Here is a 20,424-nt window from a genome sequence, read left to right as displayed (position 1 = left end):
AGAACTGAAATCCCATCCCAAGGCCAGGAGTAGCCCCTGCTAGGTTTTAAGGAGACCGACGAGGATGGCCTGGCCTTTCAGAAACATCACTGTCCCTGCAAGACGGATGGGGACGGGGTGGGAGGAGACAAGAGGTGCTTGGAGGCAGGAGTTTGGGTGGGTGTGGAGGAGGTGGAAGACGAATCCGTCTGTGGCCATGGATGGGCTGGGTAGGCGAGGGACTAGGATGACTTGGGGGTGTCTGACCCTCTGGAAGGGGGTCCCTGTCGCTGAGACAAGCGACCTGGTGTGGGGGGGTAGGCCAAGAGGTGGGCATGGCTTCGCTCTGGATGAGTCAGGGGTGCCAAGAGCTGCAGATGCTGGAATTGATGTTGAGGGTCCGGAAGCTACTCAGGGCTGGAGATGACGAACAAGGAGTTGAGGGGGCCTGGGGTTCTCCAGCTGCCCCTGGGCTCCCAAGAGCTCCCTGTGGCTGTGAGTGGGCAGCATCTGATCCCCTTTAGGTGTTCCAGCAGGGCCAAGACCCCAGTGGTGGCTGAGAGGGTCAGTGGCGGGGTGCCTTAGGAAGACAGGAGTTTCCTGTCCCAGAAGGAATAGCGTGGGGCCCTGTGGCCTGTGGGGTGGGTCCAAGTACCCAGCAGATACATCCGGGCACCCCCTTCCAGCACCTTTCTGGGACCCGTATCACTGCCCGTCAGCGGGAGCGAATGAATGTCACTTCCTCCCTCCAGGCTCCAGTCTCTGGGGCCTCATCCTCCCTTGCAAGAGTTTCTGGAGGCTGTGCTGACCTCAGCAGCTGCCACCGCCCCCACGGGCTCCCGCTTTGCTCCCAGGCTGCCTCCCTGGCGCAGATGCCTTGCTAGAGTTTCGCAGAAGCTGCTGAGGTAGCTTTGGCCTGAACTGGGTTTGGCCGCGTGCCCTGCCCACCTCCGCGGGCGACCTGGGTCCAGGCCTCCGCCCGCCCGCCTGCCCGCCCGGCCTTGCAGCAGCTGTCCCCCCCCCCCCCTCCCCCCGACCCCTCCACAGCTGACTGCAGCGGCGAAAAGGGGCCTGCAGGGTGGAGCCTGAGGGCCTGGCAGGAAGGAGGAGGAGAAGGAGCAGGCGCTGGAGGTGCTGGGGAGGCAGAGGGAGGCAGGAGATCTGAAAGGGACCTCAGAAGGGTGGAGGACGCCCCGGGTATCTGACTCCCTGGATTTTCCACGGGGAATTGGAGAAACAGACACACAAGCCCAAGAAACCCGGATGCTTTTTTTGGGGGGGGGGGCGGGCAGCAGGCCTAGAGGGCAGGGGAGACCATGACCGAGATGGGGGAGGTTCGGAATCCAGGCTGGCTGAGTCTGGTTTCTTCCCAGAGGAAACCAAGAGGGCCCCTGGCCCCCCCGTCTCCAGCCCCACCCCATTTCCCATGCCTTTACTCCTGTCATTGGGAGCTCCTGGAAAGTGGAGGCTGCCTCCTCCATCAGATTGGCACATTCCCAGGGGAGTGGAGCATCTGGAGGCTCCTGGGGGCCGCAGCATGGATGGTGTCTCCAGTCTGTGTCCAGCCACAGTGCTGGGCATCGGGGCAGCGCAGGGATAGAGGCCCCGGGCCTGGCCCTTGGATCAGGAGATACAGAAAGTCCTCTCAGAGGGGCTTCATGTTCATGCCACTGGGCAGCCTTCGCCTGTCCCCAGTACCTGGGGGACGTGTGGCCAAGCGGCTAGGGAGGAGTGTTGGTGCCCTGGCAGAGTCATGAGCCCAATAACCCACACACTGTAGCAGAGGCGGGAACAGAGCTATTGTTCCCTTCAGCCTGAGATCAGCAGTGACTAACCCATGGCAGCTCTGCCAGGGCACTCTGTGGGGAGCCCAGGCTCCCCTGACGGTCCCCATTCACCTTTGCCGCCGAGCTAGTTGGGGACACAGCTTTCCCAGGCGTCACCGTTGCTTTCTTAGAATCATCTCTATGTTTGGGGGTATTTCTTTGGGGGTGCACACAGCAGTGCTCTGGGGTCATGCTGGCCATTCTTGGAGACCCCTGTGCAGTGCCAGAGATGGGGGGGGGGTCAGCTGGGTCCCAAGCAAGTGCCCTGCCCTGTACTATCTCTCCTGTCCTATGTCTGGTTTGAGGATTGGGCCATGCCTGGCGGTTCTCAGGGCTTGCTCGTGGGTCTGTGCTCAGGGATCACTCCTGGCAGACTCGGGGGGTCATGTGGGGTGCCAGGAATTAAACCCAGGTCAGTTGTATGCAAGGCAAGTCCTTTCTTTACTTGCTGTGCTATCTCTCTGGACCCCTATGGCATGTTTCAAAAGGAGACTTGACAAAGGGTCTGTGTTTCATTATAAAATTTTTAAAAAATAGGCCGACAGGCTGAGTGCAGGCTTGGCATGTTGGAGGCCAGGTTCGGTCCTAGGCATCAGCTGGTCTCCTAAGCATGGCTGGAAGCACCCCCCGAACACAGCCAGGAGCAGCCCCCAAGCACTGCCAGGTGTGTCTCCCCACCAACCCAAAAATGAAAGAAAAGTTGGAAAGTAGAAGTTGAAAGAAAATTAAACACTTCTGCAGACTCAGGCTTCGAGAGCTTCCTTGTCTTTTGTCTAGGCCTGTTTTCTCCAAGGTTGCCATAACAATTGTGCTAATCTTTTAAATTGTTTTATTTGTTTTTTTCCTAATGATCATTAAGGTGATAAGGTGATGCATGCTCATTTTTTTAAAAAGGAAAGTACAGTAAGATATAAAAAATTACTTATAATCCCACTATTCTGTCAAATGTTCATTGACGACATTGCAATCTTTGCTTCTGGTCATTTTTCTGAATCTCACACCTCTCTTTTTTTTGGTTTATTTTTGGCTTTTAGGCCATACCTGGTGATGCTCAGGGGTTACTCCTGGCTCTGCATTCAGGAACAACTCCTGGCAGTGCTTGGGGGACCATATGGGATGCTGCAGATTGCGCCTGGGTTGGCAGCATGCAAGGCAAGTGCCTTCCCCGCTGTACTAGCTCAGCCTCCATGAACCTCATGCTTAAAAAAAAAGCCTTTCCAGGTCTCTGCATGCAGCACTCTGTGCTTACAATCTAGGAGACAAGATTATGTGCTTTTAGCAACAAAACCTCCACGTCCTCCTGGCTCTGTCAGGGACTAACAGAGCCGCTTTGGAGTGTGACTTCCCCTCAGTTTCTCATAAGACCTTAATTCCCTCCACGGCAAGTGGATCAACCACCACGCAGCCTTGAGAGCCGCTGTGCACTCAGGGCACCCCACCCTCAGTTCATGGAAGCCAGTGGGCATTCTCACTTTAGGGGGCTGCCCCCAAAGAACCCATTGCTCTATATTTGGGGCGACTCTCCCACTTGGTGAGTGCTTAATGGGCTCTAGGACAGTTCCTTTTGCCTCAAAGTCAAAGGAATTCGGTTCCTTTCCTCCCCCTCTGCTGGCAGTGTGGCCCACCACTCCAGCTCAGGACCAATGTGACAGTCCTCAGCCTTCATCTGGTCCTGTGTGATGAAGCTGGACCCCGAGTGGGACTGCAGGGAGGTGGGGACATTTAAAGGCTGTATTGGCAGAGGGGCTAGAGCCAACCTGACCTTCTCTGCAAGTCCAGCTGCCCACTCATTGGCTTCTCCAGTTTTCTCAATCATTTGAAACTGCCCAGTGGAATATCCCCCCTCTCTCCTCCCTTCCTCTCCCTCCCTCCCTCCCTCCCTCCCTCCCTCCCTCCCTCCCTCCCTCCCTCCCTCCCTCCCCTTCCTCCCTCCCTCCCTCCCTCCCTCCCCCCCCCCTTCCTCTTTCTCTTAGTTTTCTTTCCTGGCGCCTCTGCAGACTCTAGCTTGGCATGGGTGAATGTACATCCTGGAGCTCTTGGTGGCAGGGCCTGAGTCTGCCCCTGGTTTCCATCCCCTCATCTCCTGTCACCTTTCCAACACACACTGGGTCCTGCACAGGGGCTGGGAACATGGATTGATCTGAGAGTCTAGAATCATTGCCTCGACCTTTCTTGGCATTCCCTCAAAACCAGACCCAAACCTGTCTCCCTCTCCTGCCTTATCTCCCCCATTTCAGCTTCTCACATTGGGCTCCCACCACCTAGCTCCCCAAGTGTGTGCCAGGCGACCTCCCTGCCACACTTTGTATGAGCTGTTCCCCCTCTGGAGAGGCAGACGATGCCTCCCACCAATCCCTCCTTCCTGTGGGGTTCAGTGACACCAACAAATCCTGCATTCCCTGGGCCTCCTTGGAGCCCCTCTCTTGGGGGTCCCTGCTGGGTCTGCCTACTGCAGGCACAGGGACAGTAGCATGTGCCCCCTCCTTAGGTGGTGCTCCCTACGGACCTGGTCTCCTGCTTTCTGTACCTGCCATGGTTGGCGCATTTCTGCTCCAGGGGGAGAGCCGGGACCTGTTTAATTCTCTGTTCTACCCTGCCCAGCCACTCCCATCCCACCGCCGAGAGCTTGCAGGGCCTCCAGTGCCAGACCAGCAGGGAGACTTGCTCAGATTCTCACCGCTGAAAGTTCCTGTTGGCTGGGAACACGTTTACTGTGGGGAAAGAAGGCTGCTTTTTGTTGTTGTCGTTATTTCCTTTTTATTGATGTAATTTAGAGTCTTATTTTATATGATCTAACTATTTTCTTTTGTTGCTGTTGTTGCTTTTTGGGTCACACCCGGCGATGCTCAGGAGTTACTCCTGGCTCTGCACTCAGGAATTACTCCTGGGGCCGGAGAGATAGCACAGCGGGTAGGGCGTTGGCCTTACACCTGGCGGACCTGGGTTTGATTCCCAGCATCCCATATGGTCCCCTGAGCACTGCCAGGAGTAATTTCTGAGTGCACGAGCCAGGAGTAACCCCTGTGCATCGCCAGGTGTGACCCGAAAAGAAAAAAAAAAAAGAATTACTCCTGGTGGTGCTCAGGGGACCATATGGGATGCTGGGAATTGAACCCGACTTGGCCGTGTGCAAGGCAAATGCCTTGCCCACTGTACTATTGCTCCAGCCCCAGAAGACTGCTTTTTCTCTCCTCTTTAACTGTTTCCCAAGGTCAGAGAATGGGGATTTGGTTCTCAGCAGGGCAATGGGAGATAAACATTGGCCCCCGGCCCCTCCAGCCCGCTTTCCCCTTCTGTGTTCTGGCCCACGTTCTGAAGTCTCCACTCCCAAGGCGCCAGGCCTGGGATCCATCCCCTCTTTTGAAGGCCATGTCCAAACCTTAATCCCTTGTTACATAAGTGAATTATCTACTGTTCCCAACCAGCAGCCAGGTTCCCCCTGCCCCCCACTGCCGCCGCCTCCTTCTCCTCCTCCTCCTAATTGATTTAATCTTCTCATACCAGAGAGGCGGGTGGGGTTGGGAAATGGTGCGGATCAGAAGCCAACACATCAGTGACGTAGGCTCATTAATTATGGGGAATCTAGGTCACCGATTGGCTCCGGGTGACTGATCCGCCCCATCCCCGGTCATTGAGGCTCCTGAAAGGTCGTGTTCGGCCCTTTTTGGTTCCTCAAGCCCCCATCCCTGCCTCAGAACAGGCTGTATGTCCCCAGAGACCCTATCTATCCCACAAATCTCCCCAGCTCCTTAGCTCCGGACAGAAATTCTTTACATGCAGTCGGAGCGGGAGTACGGTGAAACCTGGTCTACTGAGGAACAGAGGGGGGGAGCAGATGTTGTCATTTGGGGGTCGGGAGCGGCCCCAGCATTCCTTGTATTTATTAACTCAGTCTCTGATAGAGGATGAGTGTGGGTCTGACTTGTGCTCCTCCCACCCCCTTCACTCCTCTCATGCTCTTCTCCTGTGTGAGTTTCCTGTGGGACTGAGACATCAGCCGTGTGACTTCTCTGGAACCCATCTCTGCCACCAGAGATCCAGGACATGCCCAAAGGCCCCCCAGCTAGATTCTGGGACAGGGTGATTGTCACCCCAGCCTCGGCTCTGGAGACTGAAGCCCCTGGTTCTCTCAGCATCTCCTCAGACTTGCAGATTCTGCCTCGCTGGATTGCCCACATGACACACCATGGTTTCCTCATCCCTCCAGAGGCAGAGAGCAGGGCATATATTCCATGACAGGGCCAGCACACAGGTCAGGCTAAGGCCATATCCTTTTAGCAAAAGAAATCTTGATTTTTGTTTGTTTGTTTGGGGGCCACACCCCGCAATGCTGAGGGCTTACTCCTGATTCTGCACTCAGGAATTACTCTGGTGCTTAGGGGACCCTGCGGGGATGCTGAGGGTTGAACTCCAGTTAGTCACATGCAAAGCAAATGCCCTACCTGCTGTGCTATCATCCCAGCTCCCCAAACTTGCTATTAGGCTTTCACCGTACAGCCTGCAGTTCCCTGAGATCTCCTGGGGCCTTCAAACACTTAGATCCAGCATTATCTCACCCCACAGCCATTTCTATGATGTTAGCATCGGGAGACCTCCATGAAAATTAGCTTTGTGATAGTCGAAACATCTCCATGTTGGTTCTTTTGCTTTTTTTTTTTTTTTGCCTATAACTCTTCTGACATTCATCTTCCCTGACATTCATCTTTCCATAAAATCATGCAATTATCCATCTATTCACCCACACAACTATCTAATTATATCTAAACCCATTTATTCACGAGCCCCACCACCCACCTCTGTGTTCTTCCATTCATCTGTCCATGGAGTCACCGTGGACTCATTCAGCTGGCCAGCCTCAGCTAACCTGCCTGCTAACTCATTTACCTTACATGATTATTTGTCCATTCCATCATTTAGATATCATCCACTCGCTGAACTATGTATCCACTCACATATTTATAGCTTCATTTATTCCCTTTCTCAGTTGCATATACATTTGTATGTATCATCCATCCATCCATCCATCCATCCATCCATCCATCCACAACTTACTACGTTCATATTACATTAAAAATATTGTGCTCAGGATTTTTTAAATTTTGGATCACACCCAGCAGTGCTCGGGGTGTATTCCTGCCTATGCACTCAGGAATAATTCCTGACTATCTCAGGGGATCATATAAGATGCCAGGGATCGAACTGGGTTGGCCGTGTGCAGGGCAAGTACCCTACCCCCATACTATTGCTCTGTCCCCATTGTGTAGTATTCTGATTCTAATGTGAATAAAATAGAAGATTTTCCTTCCTTCTTCCCTCCCTCCCTTCCTTCCTCCCTCACTCCCTCCCTCTCCTCTTTCTTCTTATGAGGAAATGGGACCAGCAGATTCTGTTGAGTACTATAAAATAGGAATAAGGAAAATGCTCTGAGATGCATTGGAAGTAATTCCATGGAGATGAAGTAGTGCATTAAAGATATGGGAAGAAGAAACAGTATTTAAAAATGTCTTTATAGAAGGGCCAAGTGGAGAGAGCTGGAGGCATTCTAGAAACCTACTATCTACTTGCTATTTGACATTTTCTCTTCTTTTTTTTTTTGTGACAGCCCTTGATTATGACAAGAGTTCACTTTTTTTTTCCCTTGAAGGAGATTCTGTTATTGCCTTGCTGGATGACTGAGGGCAAGTCACAAAATCTTTCTGGGCTTCTCTCAGTTTGCTGTTGAATTTCTGTCCCTATTGGTCCATCTTTTCCCCAACTTTTAAGTATTTCTCCTATGTTCTCATAGAGAGACCAACATTTCCTCATATTTTTAAATGTTATTTTCTTTTGTTGGCACTCATTAGCTCAGTCCCACCGGTCTTCAGCTTCCTAAGCCCCATCTTCAAGGAAGAAATGTTGTGATATTGGGACTTGAAGGATAGTACAGTGGGCAGGGTGCTTGCCTTGCATGCGGCTGACCTGGGCTCTGTCCCCATCATTCCATATGGTCCCCTGAGCCCACCAGGAGTAATTTCTGAGTGCTGAGTCAGTCACCTCTGAGCACTTCAGAGTATAGCCTCCTCAAAAGAAAGAAGAAATTTTGTTATGTGGATGAAAGATTCAGTAAGAGGGGCGTAGCACTGAGGTAGGAACCAGTAGCCTGTGGATTCAAACCCAGTTTTGCCATGAACTAGTTACATAACCTCAGGCAAATCACAATACCTCTCTGCCTTAGAACCCCCCGCATCATTAGATTATTAGCATTGGACACAGAGTTTGAGATCGTCTAGTCCAAGGTCCTCCCCATCCTCACTGGATAAATGGGAAAAAAGGCTCTTGAAGGGCACGCAGCCTGCTCCAAGGACAAAGTCAGAACTAAACTTCAAGTGTTGACGTCTTCCCTTATCCTACCACCACATTTCCATTTCTTTTCACAGCCCCTGTATCTAACAGGGAGAGCTTTCTCTCCCACTTCCATTTTCCAGGAAGGAATGTGTGCATCTCCCAACTGTTCTGTGTTACTGTTTTTTGCCAGGGTGGGGGCTGGGTGAGTGTTTAAGAGCAAGTATTCCCAGCCTGACGGAGTTAATTATGTTCATCAGGAAGAGAGGAGAGAAAGGAACAAGGCGCTCTGGCTATCTACTGGGCTTTAATCAAATTGAGAAACGAGGAAATCCATCACCCAGAGAGGCTGAGGGAGCTGGTGAGCTCGGCTCCTGCAGGCGCAGCTCTGTAATGGTCTGGGAGCTATCCAAGGTGCTGACATCTTCACTTACTGCTCCCAGTTTCAGCAAGGAGGAGAGGGTCCTCTCCAGGACAGGATAAAACAAGAAGGGTTCTGGGCACACTGGGTCAATCTTGAAATCCTGGTCTGGACCCTAAATCATTACTTTTCTATTTATCTATCTGATTTAGGGAATATATCGTTTCTTAAGTCCAGAATTCAGGATTGGTATTGAATAGAAAGAGGGGAGAACCCTAGACCCTTTGCCCTCAGGAAGATTATCCATCCCACCCCATAAAATTGGAAGCATAGGGGGCTGGAGAAATAGCACAGCGGGTAGGGCGTTTGCCTTGCATGCAGCCAACCTGGGTTCTATTCCCAGCATCCCATATGGTCCCCTGAGCACCGCCAGGGGTAATTCCTGAGTGCAGAGCCAGGAGCAACCCCTGTGCATCACCAGGTGTGACCCAAAAAGCAAAAGCAAAAAAAATTGTAAGCATAGTTACTGACTTTGGGAATTTACTTGTCTTAGGGGAGTATAAGTGGTTTCTGATTTTTAAAAAGTAGCTAATAAGCTTTATTAAACAAGTCATAAATTGGGCGTTCGCCCCTCAAGCACATAAAAAGTCACTGTCACTAGATTTTTGCTTTTAATTCCGACTCAGAAATTCAGAGGTAAATATGGTATCAGAAGACATGACCTGTGTCTATATGGAGCCCTTACTTTGATTGGGAAAACATGTTATTCTGGAAGGTTCCCAGTCTGTATCAACTAAGGTAAAATATTAACTGTGATTAGGGGGTCAGGTTTACAGATATCCCACTAATAAAGCAACGAACTCACATCTTTGAGCTTGTTGAGGTTATTGGTGCTAGGTATTTAGTGTCAATCAAGGAAGTTTTCCTGGTAAAGAGATGTTTGTGCTGAGCTTAAGGAAAAGCAATAATCCTTCCCCAAATTCCCTAGATCTTAAGACCCCCGAGGTCAAGTTCAGAGCTATGCCTTCTCAATCCCTTATATTTATTTATTTAGAAATGGTACAACCCTGGGCAAAGGGAAAGCTATTCTTTGAGGAACGATCTCAGGTAGAGAGTGGATGGATGACTGCAGAATGAGGATGGGGTAAGGATCAGATGGGGTCCTGAGTCTGGGGTTGGGGAAGATGCCAATGGAATGGTAACAGCACAGAGGGAAGATGCTAATGAATCCCCAAGCTACTGATACACAGTATTTGATTCATATCCATCTTTTTTTGGGAACTGGTAAGAGACATTTTATTGAATCTTGGACTGTTCAAGCAAGAGACTATCAAATTACAAGCTCAGAGACCGCTCGGCTTCTACAGTCACATAATCATAGAAGGTCAGGGTATTAAAATCTTATCATTGAGCAGAGCAGAACCACCATGTGTTGAAACGACAGAACTGAAGAACATTAGAGCACCTTTAACTCTTTATCCAAAAGTCCATTTTCAAGGGTCTTAAGATCCAAGTAGTCCAGCATCAGCATGGGAAGGAAACACAGTTTACTGAACCCCCTGACATACTGATATATACTGTTCATATCCAGTGCAGTGCTAGAAGTATTCTCATATATAATCCATTTAATTCCTACCATGAGTTCTGAGCAGTTGCTCTTCATGCCTATTCAACATGCACAAAGGCTTATTAAACACACACTTGCCTGAACTTTGTCATGGGGAGGGCCTGACTCTGGCAGCCTATGTGGCAGCTTGAAAATTTTCCTCTGTGTCAGCCACACTCTGTCCCTGAGGGTCCCCATATTCGTTCACATCCTTTGAGCTGCACGCAGTCTAATCTCATACTAATATGCAACTTTTCTGATGGCTAAAGAGTGCTTTCTTCTCTTGGATAAGCTGGTTGGTCCTTCGTGTAGCTGAAAATGGGCCAACCACTCTGACGATATATATTCTGGAATGGCCTGTAGAGGTCATCTTGCTCAGAGACTCCTTTCCCCAATGGTCAGTAGAGCATTATGGCTGGGACTTGTTCGGCGTCCAGAGACCCAGCACTCACTGGCTGTATAATTCTGGGCAAATTAGCTCCTGTCTCTGGGCACTCATGTCTGCATCCATAAACTAAAGAGACCGATGATACTGTCATAGCAGAACTGACACGATGATTGAAAGAGATAATAAAAGAGAATTCCTTAGCAGAGTGCTTGGCACACAATAAGCAGTCGATAAATATTAGCTATAATTGTTGGAGGCCCAGAAGCGTGAGACTTGCTGGAGAGCACAGAGTCACTCAGAGACAGAGCAGAGGTCAGACCAAGGACTCCTGTCTCCTAGACGGGGAGGGGGTTATCTGCCTTAGAGTAGCTTCAATCCCTTATTTCCTTAATGAGGAGGTCTGAGCCATGCAGATCCAGGATTTTACCAGGATCCTACACTATTTCATGACAGGCTTTTCCCGTTATAAATGTTATGTATTTATTTTTGGGGGCCATACCTGGCAGTGCTGAGGGTTTGTTTCTGGTTCTGTGCCAGGAGTCACTCCTGGTAGGGCTCAGGGGAGCATTATGGATTGCTAGGGGATGAACCAGGTTTTCTGCATGCAAGGCAAGTACCCCACCTGCTCTACTCCCTTTCTGCCCTGGACATTCTGAGTTTTTTAGGAGACTCCTGTGCCCCTAAAAAGCACTGATATAATCTCCAGCACAAGCTCCTCCCAGGAAGAAAGAAGGGTTTAGGGAATGAAATGCATCTTGTATTTTTATGTGTCTGATCCAGGAGGGAAGCTTCTCAAACAGACCAAACCAGTGTGAAACCACCTCCCCATTCTTAGACCAGCCTGGAGCGATAGCACAGCGGTAGGGCGTTTGCCTTGCACGCAGCCAACATGGCTGGCCCGAGTTCGATTCCTCCGCCCCTCTCGGAGAGCCCGGCAAGCTACTGAGAGTATCTCGCCCGCATAGCAGAGCCTGGCAAGCTCCCCGTGACATATTCGATATGCCAAACACAGTAACAACAAGGCCTCCAATAGAGACGTTACTGGGCCCGCTCGAGCAAATCGATGATCAACGGGAGGGCCTTTACTTTACTTTTTCTCTTAGACCACTGGCAAAAAGGAAGGCATTTGTGGGTAACTTGGACTCGTGACTGAGTCTGACCATCTCTGGGGCTGGGCATCTATGTCAGGATGAGGAGAGGAGAATTGGCTCTGGGAAGAAGATGAGCTTCCCCCATGTCACCCCACTGCACCTCTGCCAGGGAACCTCACAGTGCACCCACCTCTATCACGTGATTGGGCATAGTCCAATTCAAGTCACAGTTGACTTTGCCAAACCCTCCCATCTTTTCCTGTTGCTGTGTTAACATTGGGAGAATAAAGGTGACTGTTAATAAAAAAGCACCTATTGAATAAGAAGCAACATGGGGACAAGGGTCAAGATACATCTGTGGTGTAATACATGGTAAAGCTAAATATCCAAACCGGAGTCAACAACACCAAAATCATGAGAACCACAACTTAAATAAAAAAACTTGCAGAAGTGCCTGTTTAGATGGTAGGCTGGGCTGGGGTGGGCTAGGAGGGGAAACCTGGGAACACAGTGGAGGGAGGATGAAATGGGGTGCGGAGTGGGATCAGTGAGGAACATGGCTATGTCTAATAGCTTTGTAAATCACAGTCCCTTTATACAACAAAATTTGGAGTGGGGGAAGTAAAAGGAGAAGTACCTATGGGTCAGCATTGTTCTGGACACTATGGTAACCAGCTTCTGTTGGACTTTCAACATTCCATACCTCTTGGACACATCATGTGTCAGGGCATATCTGTGAAAATGATGGTGCGTCCCTTCTGCATTAAATTGTAAATGACCCTATTGGCTCTCATCTTGGTAGTACATGTTGGGTTATCGCTCTTGAACCACCCATTTGATGGGGAGAGACACCATATAAGGAGTTCTGTTATGGACAGGTTCATGGCAGGAGGATCCAAACCTGTCCACACACCTGCCTCAAAGACCAGAGTTCTGACTACAGAGTGAGCTTGGAGGTGGCGTCTCCAGCCCCATTCGAACCGGCTGATGAATATTCTGGCTGCTATTCAATGGCAACCCCATGGCATGTTCTAGGCTATGACGTAACTCCAGTTACTAACCCTGGAGTCCTGCTCATCGGAGTGTCATCATGTTCCCATCAGAGAGCACTGGAATTGTTTTCCACTGGAGTCAGAAGTAGAATGAGTGCCACTGTCTCTCTCAGTCGGAACGCCCTATCTTCAGCTCTCCAGAGATGGCTGAGTCATAAGGGCCAGAGGAGGAAGGCTCTCTCTGATGTGTTGTTTCCTTTAAAATTCATTTTTTTTAGCAAGTAGGCTGTTTGCCTTATACACAGCAAACCAGGTTCAGTGCCCGGCACTCGATATGGTCCCCTGAACCCCATCATGAATAATTCCTGAGCTCAGAGCCAGGAATAACCCCTGAGCATTGTTGGATGTGCACCAAAAAGAAAGAAACAAAACACTTAAAAAAAATTCCAACCAAATTAGTATCTACATTTTTTTTTTCTTTCTTGGTGCCAGTGATCAAACCTAGAGCCTCATACATACAAGATATATGTTGGTGCTTTATCACTGAGACATATCCTTTTATTTTTTTTGGCTATTTTTGGGGGGGATCATGCTTAGGGGTTACTCCTGGCTCTGCACTCAGGAATTACTCCTGGCAGTGTTTGGGGGACCATATGGGAGACGGGGCTGGAACTCAGGTCGACCATACATGTGCAAGGCAAATGTCCTCCCTGCTTTGCTGTCACTCTAGCCCATATCCGATTTTTTTTGGTGTTTTTTGAATTTGACTCTATTTTATGTATTTGTGAGTCAGGAACAAGTAGGTTTATTAGAAAATGCATCGGGCATTTTTAGAAGAGGGCGCTTTCCTCTTGAGCGGCCTTGGACTGGTTTCCTGTCCTCTCATAGGCCCCGTTTTCTCTCTCCACTCTCGGGGATAATAATGGCCCCTGCATTCCTTTCCAGGAAGCCAGGAGGAGCGGTGAAGGGGTTTTTGTTAAAGGCGCAGGGCTGTGATCACGGAAGGCTGGTTTGGAGAGTCCCTCATCCAGGGCTCACACAGTTCCTCTATCCAAGTGCTCCCTGACTTCTCCTGCCTAGGCACGGCTCAGGAGTCAGAGCAGAGGGAGGGACACGGGAGGCCCCAGCCCACTTCTCCAGCCCCCACCTCCCTGTGGCTCTCGGGCCATCCAGCAGCCCTGCTGAACTTGGTGGAAATTTCCTAAGCCTACCAGGCGCGTTCTGCCGGCCGAGCCTTATCTGTGCCGCTGCTTGCCCTCTGACACTGCTCCCACCTTCTCCACCTGGCATGGCCCTCCTCATCTTTCAGGACTCAGCTTAGATGTCCCCACTTCCAGGGCGGCTCCGCTGACCTGGTTCCGGGCCTCCCCACAGCTCAGGGGGCCCCCCGGCTCTCCTCCCCTGCTCAGAGAGACCACGGCACAGCCAGCAGCTTTCCGAAAACCCAAACCGTGTCAAGTCGTGCCCGGCTCAAAATAACCGGTCAATGGAATCATCCATCAATCAATGTTTCAAGGGCTTCTCCGCGCCCTCCGGAAGACATCCAGAACTGGAACTCGAGGCTTGCTCCCGGCCATGGCCTTCAGCTGGAGTTCCCCTCTCTCTCCTGACCCCCTGCGCCCACTGTGCTTTCCAGCCTGGGGACACACCTTGCTCCCCTGGGCCTTCCCCTGCTGTCCTTTCTCGTGTCCATCCCCACGTCCACCCGGGACTGCTGCTCCACCGGTCAGCCCGGTTCTGCCTCCTCTGGGAATCCTTTCCCAGTGCCCTTGGGGAAACCCACGGCTTCCTCTTTCCTCTGTGGCTGCTCTGGCTTCTGTGACTGCACCGCTGGCTGGCCGCCGGCTCATCTGGGGACTTCCTGTGTCTCTCTGTCTCAGCAGCACAGGCGCCCGGAGTGCCCACACAGCGCCGGGTGGCTGGGTGGGTGGTGGAGGGAATGAATGAGGGAATGAATGAATGGCAAATGAATCCATCCCGGCAGCATCACTTCTGGGCCAGACCCAGACGTGCTGCCTCCCTGGGGTAATTCCATTTTGTAGCAAAAGGGAAAGCTGAAGGAAGGGACTGCTCAGAAGGGAGAGAGAAAAATCAATAAAAATGTAAATCTGGTTGAGAAAAGCTGGTCCCACGCTGGCTGGTGGGAGAGATAAGACGGGGCTGACGGAGCCCGGCTGACAGTGGAGGAGAGATTAGGGACCAGCAGGGCTGCAGCGAGGGCAGGGCAGAGGAGTCCTGTCCCCTCCGTGCTGCCTCCGCCCTGTCCTCCCTCAACCCCGGCCAGCCCCGTGCTACCTGCTCATTCGTCTTCCAGGGGCAGGAAAAGAACCTACCAATGCCGGTCTGGTCGGGGTGCTGATGGGGGAGGGAGGGATGTACTGCCTTTATTTGGTCCTCACAACTTTGGGGGGGGCAAGAGACAGCCATAATCAACCTCACTTTCCAGGCGAAAAAACTGAGATGCTAAGTGGAATCCTTCGGCTGAGTCACACCTGAGTGGCAGAGTCAAGATTCGAACTCAAACCTACGGGACTCTCCAACTCAGCCCTGATGGCAGACAGCCCGTCTATGGTGACCCCCCCAAGTTCTGAACTCACAGACACTGTTGTGCATATGTCTGTGTGCATTTCTCTGGGGTGGGGATTCGGGTGCTCTCAGGGCCTCCGACTAAACATTTGCTCTACGACTAGGTTATATTTCTGGTTGTGTGTGTGTGTTTGCAGGGCCAGGAATCAAACTCAGGCCTCACACGTACAAAGTACTTTCTCTGTCACTAAGTTACATCCTTATCTCTTGGGTAGGTTGATGGATGGGAGGGTGAACTGGACCTGGGCTCAGAGTCAGGGCAAGTTCCTGGGCCACTTTCCCAGCCCCCCCCCCTTTTTTAATGAAGGGCCTTCATAAAAAGTTTTGCCTGGTTCCCATTTCTCTGTACCGTATTACCTTCCTGGAGGGGATGGCCTTAGAGCTAGGCCTGAGGGATTTGTGGGTCTGCACAGGTCAGCTGGAAAGGCAAGCAGGGGGCTCAGGAAGGGTGTCTTAGAGGGAAGAACCAGCACGCCTGAAGGGTAGAGAGGTTGCCAGGGGTTCGCTCTGTTCATTTATATATGTTCTTATCACAGCTCCTGGCTCTCCAGGGGCTGACTTCTCTGGAACTTTTGGCATAGAAGGACAGGGCAAAGGGCAGTAGGCCAGGCGTTGGGACATCTCTGCTGGTGTGGGATTTTACCACCTGGGGCCAGATCTAGCCTCCCCCCAATGCCCAGGTACAGGGGGCAAAGGTCACAGTGGCAGGTACTTGTGACTTCTCAGGGTTGGAAGCCAGATGGGAGAAGCCCCTTCCAGGCCCACATCTCCACACGCCCTCCCTCCGGAGGGGGGTTTCAAGCACAGGCCTGGAGAATCAGGCGGGTCCTCATCCTCTCTGTCAGCCGCAGACCCGCAGTGAGCGAGGGCTCCTCGAACACAAGGCTCACTCCCCAGCCCGGGAAGGGGCCTCCCCCTGCACGCCCCACTCGCATTTCTGTGTTTTTGTGCAATCAGCAGAGGAAGGACACTTGAGTCACCATCAGGGAAGATAGTTAAGTTTGTTTCTTCTCTCCACCGGGCTTCCCCTGGGTCCTGATTTCCTGTATGTGGTCGGCGTGACCCCGGGGCCTTTCTGAGATCCGGCTAAAGGGAAAACGGTGGTGGGGTGGGGAGAGGTTTAATTTGGGCTAGTTCGATCTTGTGCGCTGGTCCTTGGGTTCGCTCTGATCATAGGTCAGCGCAGCGAGCCACACACGTCTCAGAGGGACAAGCATGGGGGCCCCTCCCTCTTCATGCGCGTGGTCATGCAAAGGGCTCCGCGTTATCAAGGTGTCACATCTAGGGGGTCGCTCAGGCCTTGCCCTTCTCCCCGTCTCTGCCCTTTGTTACCGTTGTGGAAATGGCTAGGGGCTGCCTATGCTGGGTGGCGGGCTCACGGGGTCCCTACTTTGGCTGCTGTTTGTGCACTGAGCTCCCTGAGGCCTTCTCCTTGGGTTGTGAAGCTCCAGCCTGTCCTGGCCAGAGCATTGCTGGGGCTGACGCTCGTGGCTCACATGTCTTCCATGGATGCACTGTACACATCCAGCAGCAAAACGGGGTCCTCAGAGGCGAACAGGGCAAAGGGCAGTAGGCCAGGTATTGGGACGTCTCTGCTGGTGTGGGATTTTACCACCCGGGGGACAGGGCTGTCAGGACCATGTGTGATGTCTGTGGCCGGCAGCAGGGCTACACACACAACTACATGCTGCACGCACATACTTCCTGCCACAGAACCAGCCCCAGGGCCCCAGCAATGTTGTGCTCTGTGTCGTCTGCAACACAATACATGGGTTGTTGGGGGGGGAGAAAGGGGCTTGAAACATACGGCGCCTGAGCCTAGGCCAGCAAGATTTCTGGGTGTGGTGGAGAATGCACTTTGGGAGTGAGCGAGGAGCTGTGAGGGTCTGATGTGCAAGGCTGGGGGACACCCGGGCTATACCTGGCGATGCTCGAGTGTGCGTGTGGGGGTCCAGGGAGTGCAGGGGATCGAGCTCGGGGCCTGGTGGCTGCCAGACACATGCTCCAGCATGCTGAGCTAACTTCCGGTCCTGTGTTCTCTGAGGGCCCTGCAAATGACATAATTTTAATTTCCCACAAAATTTCGACCTCACCCTGCTTAAAACCAGGCCCTGCTACTGATTTTAACTCTGCTCTTTGTCTGGAGTGTGGAGCCAGGGGCAGAAGCAGGTCCCTCCTTGCAGGAAGGAACCACATCAGCTAAGAAGGTTCTTCTTCTCATTGTGCTTTTGGGCAAGTCCGTTGTCATTTCAGGACTGTTTTCTCACCTGTAAAGTGAGATTGACAATTTGGACAGGTGAGGATTGAGTAAACCCATGACTTCGCGCCAGCCCCCAGGCTATTTTGAAAGGAAGTGGTCCAGCCAGATGAAAATTAGACCAGAATCTAGAGAAGGGGCTAGATGTCACGGCCAGAAAATAATGGTGAGCGACGAATCCAGTAAAACTTGAATCTAAATAGCTGGAAATAATGTGGTTGCTACAAGCCCTAATGCAGTTTATAAGAAAGGATTTTTCCAATTGAGGAGACATTATGCAAGAATAAATTTAATAATAAGCTATATCGATAACTCCAGCATATTTCTGCAAAGTCTGGGAGGGAGAAAGAATTATAAATTTACAAGCAGCCTCATCTCGTTGGAGAGGAGTTTGAAATTCTTGTCATTGATAAATACGGGCTCAGATATTTGTTCAACATTATCAGGCATCGCATCGAGCGAGAGAATAAAAATAGGAACGAGAACTTCTGTACTGCCCTCATCTTTCATGTGAGAGCCTCAAAGTCTTCTTGGAGCCCGAGTCATGTGGACCCCAGCCCCCATCCCACCAGTTTCTCCCCAAGTTCCCTGCTCAGGCCTGTGTCCTGCCTCTTGACTGGAGGACCCCAGCCAGGTGTGATACATGGTAGCCATAGAACAGTCTAGAAGCAGGTCCCTCCTTGCAGGGAAGGAACCACATCGGCTAAGACTGGCTACAGAACAAGACCAAGTCTGATGCAGGAAAAGAACCGAGAGGGTTCAGAGCCAAGAGCCCTGCCCATCTGCTCAGCGCCCAGAGCTGGAACTGCTACCCCCAGCCTCCCAGGTCTCCCAGGGGACACAGCCTCACCCACAGGCATCCTGGAGATCCCCAAGCTCAAGAGACATGGAGCCACGCTTCCTGGAGACTCAGCCCCCAGCCGCCGGGAGGAGGGAATGGTGAAATCGGGGTTCGAGGAACAGAAGTCACTGTGATGTGAATGGGCCTCGTCACTCATAGGAGAGCTTTTATTTACTTTATGTATTTTTGGTGTGGGGTCACACCCGGTGATGCTCAGGGGTAACTCCTGGCTCTGCACTCAGGGATCACTCCTGGTGGTGCTCGGGGGACCATATGGGAGGCCGGGAAGCCAGCCCAGGTCGGCTGTGAGCAAGGCAAACACTCAACCCGCTGTCCTCTGGCTCTGGTCCCCGCTCCGTGTGAGATCTCTTGAGTGTATATCTTGGGCTTGGGGCCACACCTAGCAATGCTCAGGACTTCACCTGGCTTGCACTCAGGATGCTCTTGGTGGGGCTCAAGGCCCTCCATGGTGCTGGGGGTTGAAGGCAGGTTGAAGCCTGCTGTGCTCTCCTTGGCCCTACTGTGAGAACTTGACCGTGATGATCCTGGCTAATGTTTGCACCCACATTTGGTCCTCAATGGTAGGAAAAGCCCCCGTGGGGGCCCAGTTTCCCTCCTCACCAGAGCCTGGGGCGGAGACCCTGACGTGGCCACAGAAGGGTGGGATTGGTCACACCCCTCTGCTGGGGGTAGGGAGAGACCCGCCTTCCTCCTCACCTGCCACCTCTCAGAACCGTGCACACCCCCACCTCCAGGGGGCGCCAAGTGGCTGGTTCTGGACTGAGGACCTGTGGCCCCGGCTCCTCTGGGAGGCGTCGCAGGGGAGGGGACCTGAGTCCGCCAGGTGGACATACGCCGCCGGTGGACTCAAGCTAAAGCAGGCAAGCCCATTTCTGCCGCACTGAGGAGGCGACTGACATCAGGGCTGGGCAGGGCAGTCCACTCCTATGTCCACTTCTCCAGCTTTAGGCAGACCTGATTCCCCGGTCGCCTGTGCGGCGGGGAGAAACTCTTGTTTCAGAAGCAGCCGCCATGGCAATTTGGCTTGAGTTTCCTAGCAAAGGCCCAGAGAGGGTCAGTGACTTGTCCGAAGTCACCCAGCAAGTCAGTGGAGGGCTGAGAATGGGAGCACAGGCCTCCACTGCCAAGGGCTCAGACAGAGGCCGTCCTGCAGGTAGCTGCTGCCCTGGGTTCCATTCACACCCGGGACTCTTGTGTCTTCTTCTTCGTTTCCGACGCCTGCTGCAGCAGGGCTGGGGTGGGGCTGTTCTCCGGGGCGTCCTCCTTCTGGTCCTGCTGCCGGAGGATGGCCCAGATCAGGACGAAGCAGATCAGGCAGCCCGACTTGAAGAAGAACTGGAGGCCGATGAACCTGGAGAGTGACGGGATGGTGGGAGGGAGGCCCCGGCCCGTCTGCACTGGTGCGGGGTGAGGGGGGGGGAGCAGGCCTGGCCGTGGCCACTCACTGACCCGTCAGAGGCACCCAGGCCTCCAGCCACAGGGCCGTGGGAGTTCGGGGGAGCCCTGGAGTCGAGCCCAGGGACTCTGCGCAGGGCCTGGGGAGCAAAACCCCGGTTCCCTCCTGCCTGCCTCCAAGAACAGGGGGCCCACGCCAGCTGGCTGCTCTCAAGGCTGATTATCACGAAGGGGCTTCCCTCTGCCCTGCCGGCCAAAGCCCTGGATTGACCTTCTCTCTCTGGAAGACCCCAAACCCCAGAGGGAGACCCCTCTGCTCTGGACTCTGGCTGGCCAGCGCCCACTCACCCACCCCAGGAGCAGCTGTGGATATGGGGAGCCCGTCCTCATCCACATCCACAGCATCACATTTCTTTGAGCTCCCAGCTGAGCAGAAGGGGAGACCGAGTCCCAGGAAAGGCAGGTCATACCATGCAAAGTGGGGTGCCTTCTCGCCGCTGCACCCCAGCTTCCTTCCTTCCTTCCCTCCCTCCCTCCCTTCCTTCCTTCTTTCCTTCCTTCCTTCCTTCCTTCCTTCCTTCCTTCCTTCCTTCCTCCCTCCCTCCTTCCCTCCCTCCCTCTGAGCTAGGCCATTCCTGCTCCCTCCAGGCTCAGCCCTGCAAACACACCTCTTGCAGACAGTGACCAGGAGCTGGGATTTGGGTGGGGGTGGCCAGCTCTTGGCTTTCTTCCTCCCTGAGAATTCCTGCACCTCTCCTCC

At 52.6% G+C, this 20,424-nt stretch overlaps 1 protein-coding gene across 1 annotated transcript in view; it reads right to left on the bottom strand.

The window, feature by feature from the left end:
* Positions 1-17,703: 17,703 nt before the first annotated feature.
* SLCO2B1 (solute carrier organic anion transporter family member 2B1) overlaps positions 17,704-20,424 on the bottom strand; it is a 46,285-nt gene continuing 43,564 nt past the window's right edge. Inside the window, exon 14 of the mRNA XM_056115884.1 lies at positions 17,704-19,620. Coding sequence (XP_055971859.1) covers positions 19,446-19,620 — 175 coding nt within the window. The 3' untranslated portion in view covers positions 17,704-19,445. The remainder of the gene's footprint in view (positions 19,621-20,424) is intronic.

Source organism: Sorex fumeus, unplaced genomic scaffold, assembly GCF_029834395.1.
Source record: "Sorex fumeus unplaced genomic scaffold, SorFum_2.1 ptg000030l, whole genome shotgun sequence".
NCBI classification, from domain to species: Eukaryota; Metazoa; Chordata; class Mammalia; order Eulipotyphla; family Soricidae; genus Sorex; species Sorex fumeus.
This window is presented reverse-complemented; position numbering and strand designations above follow the sequence as displayed.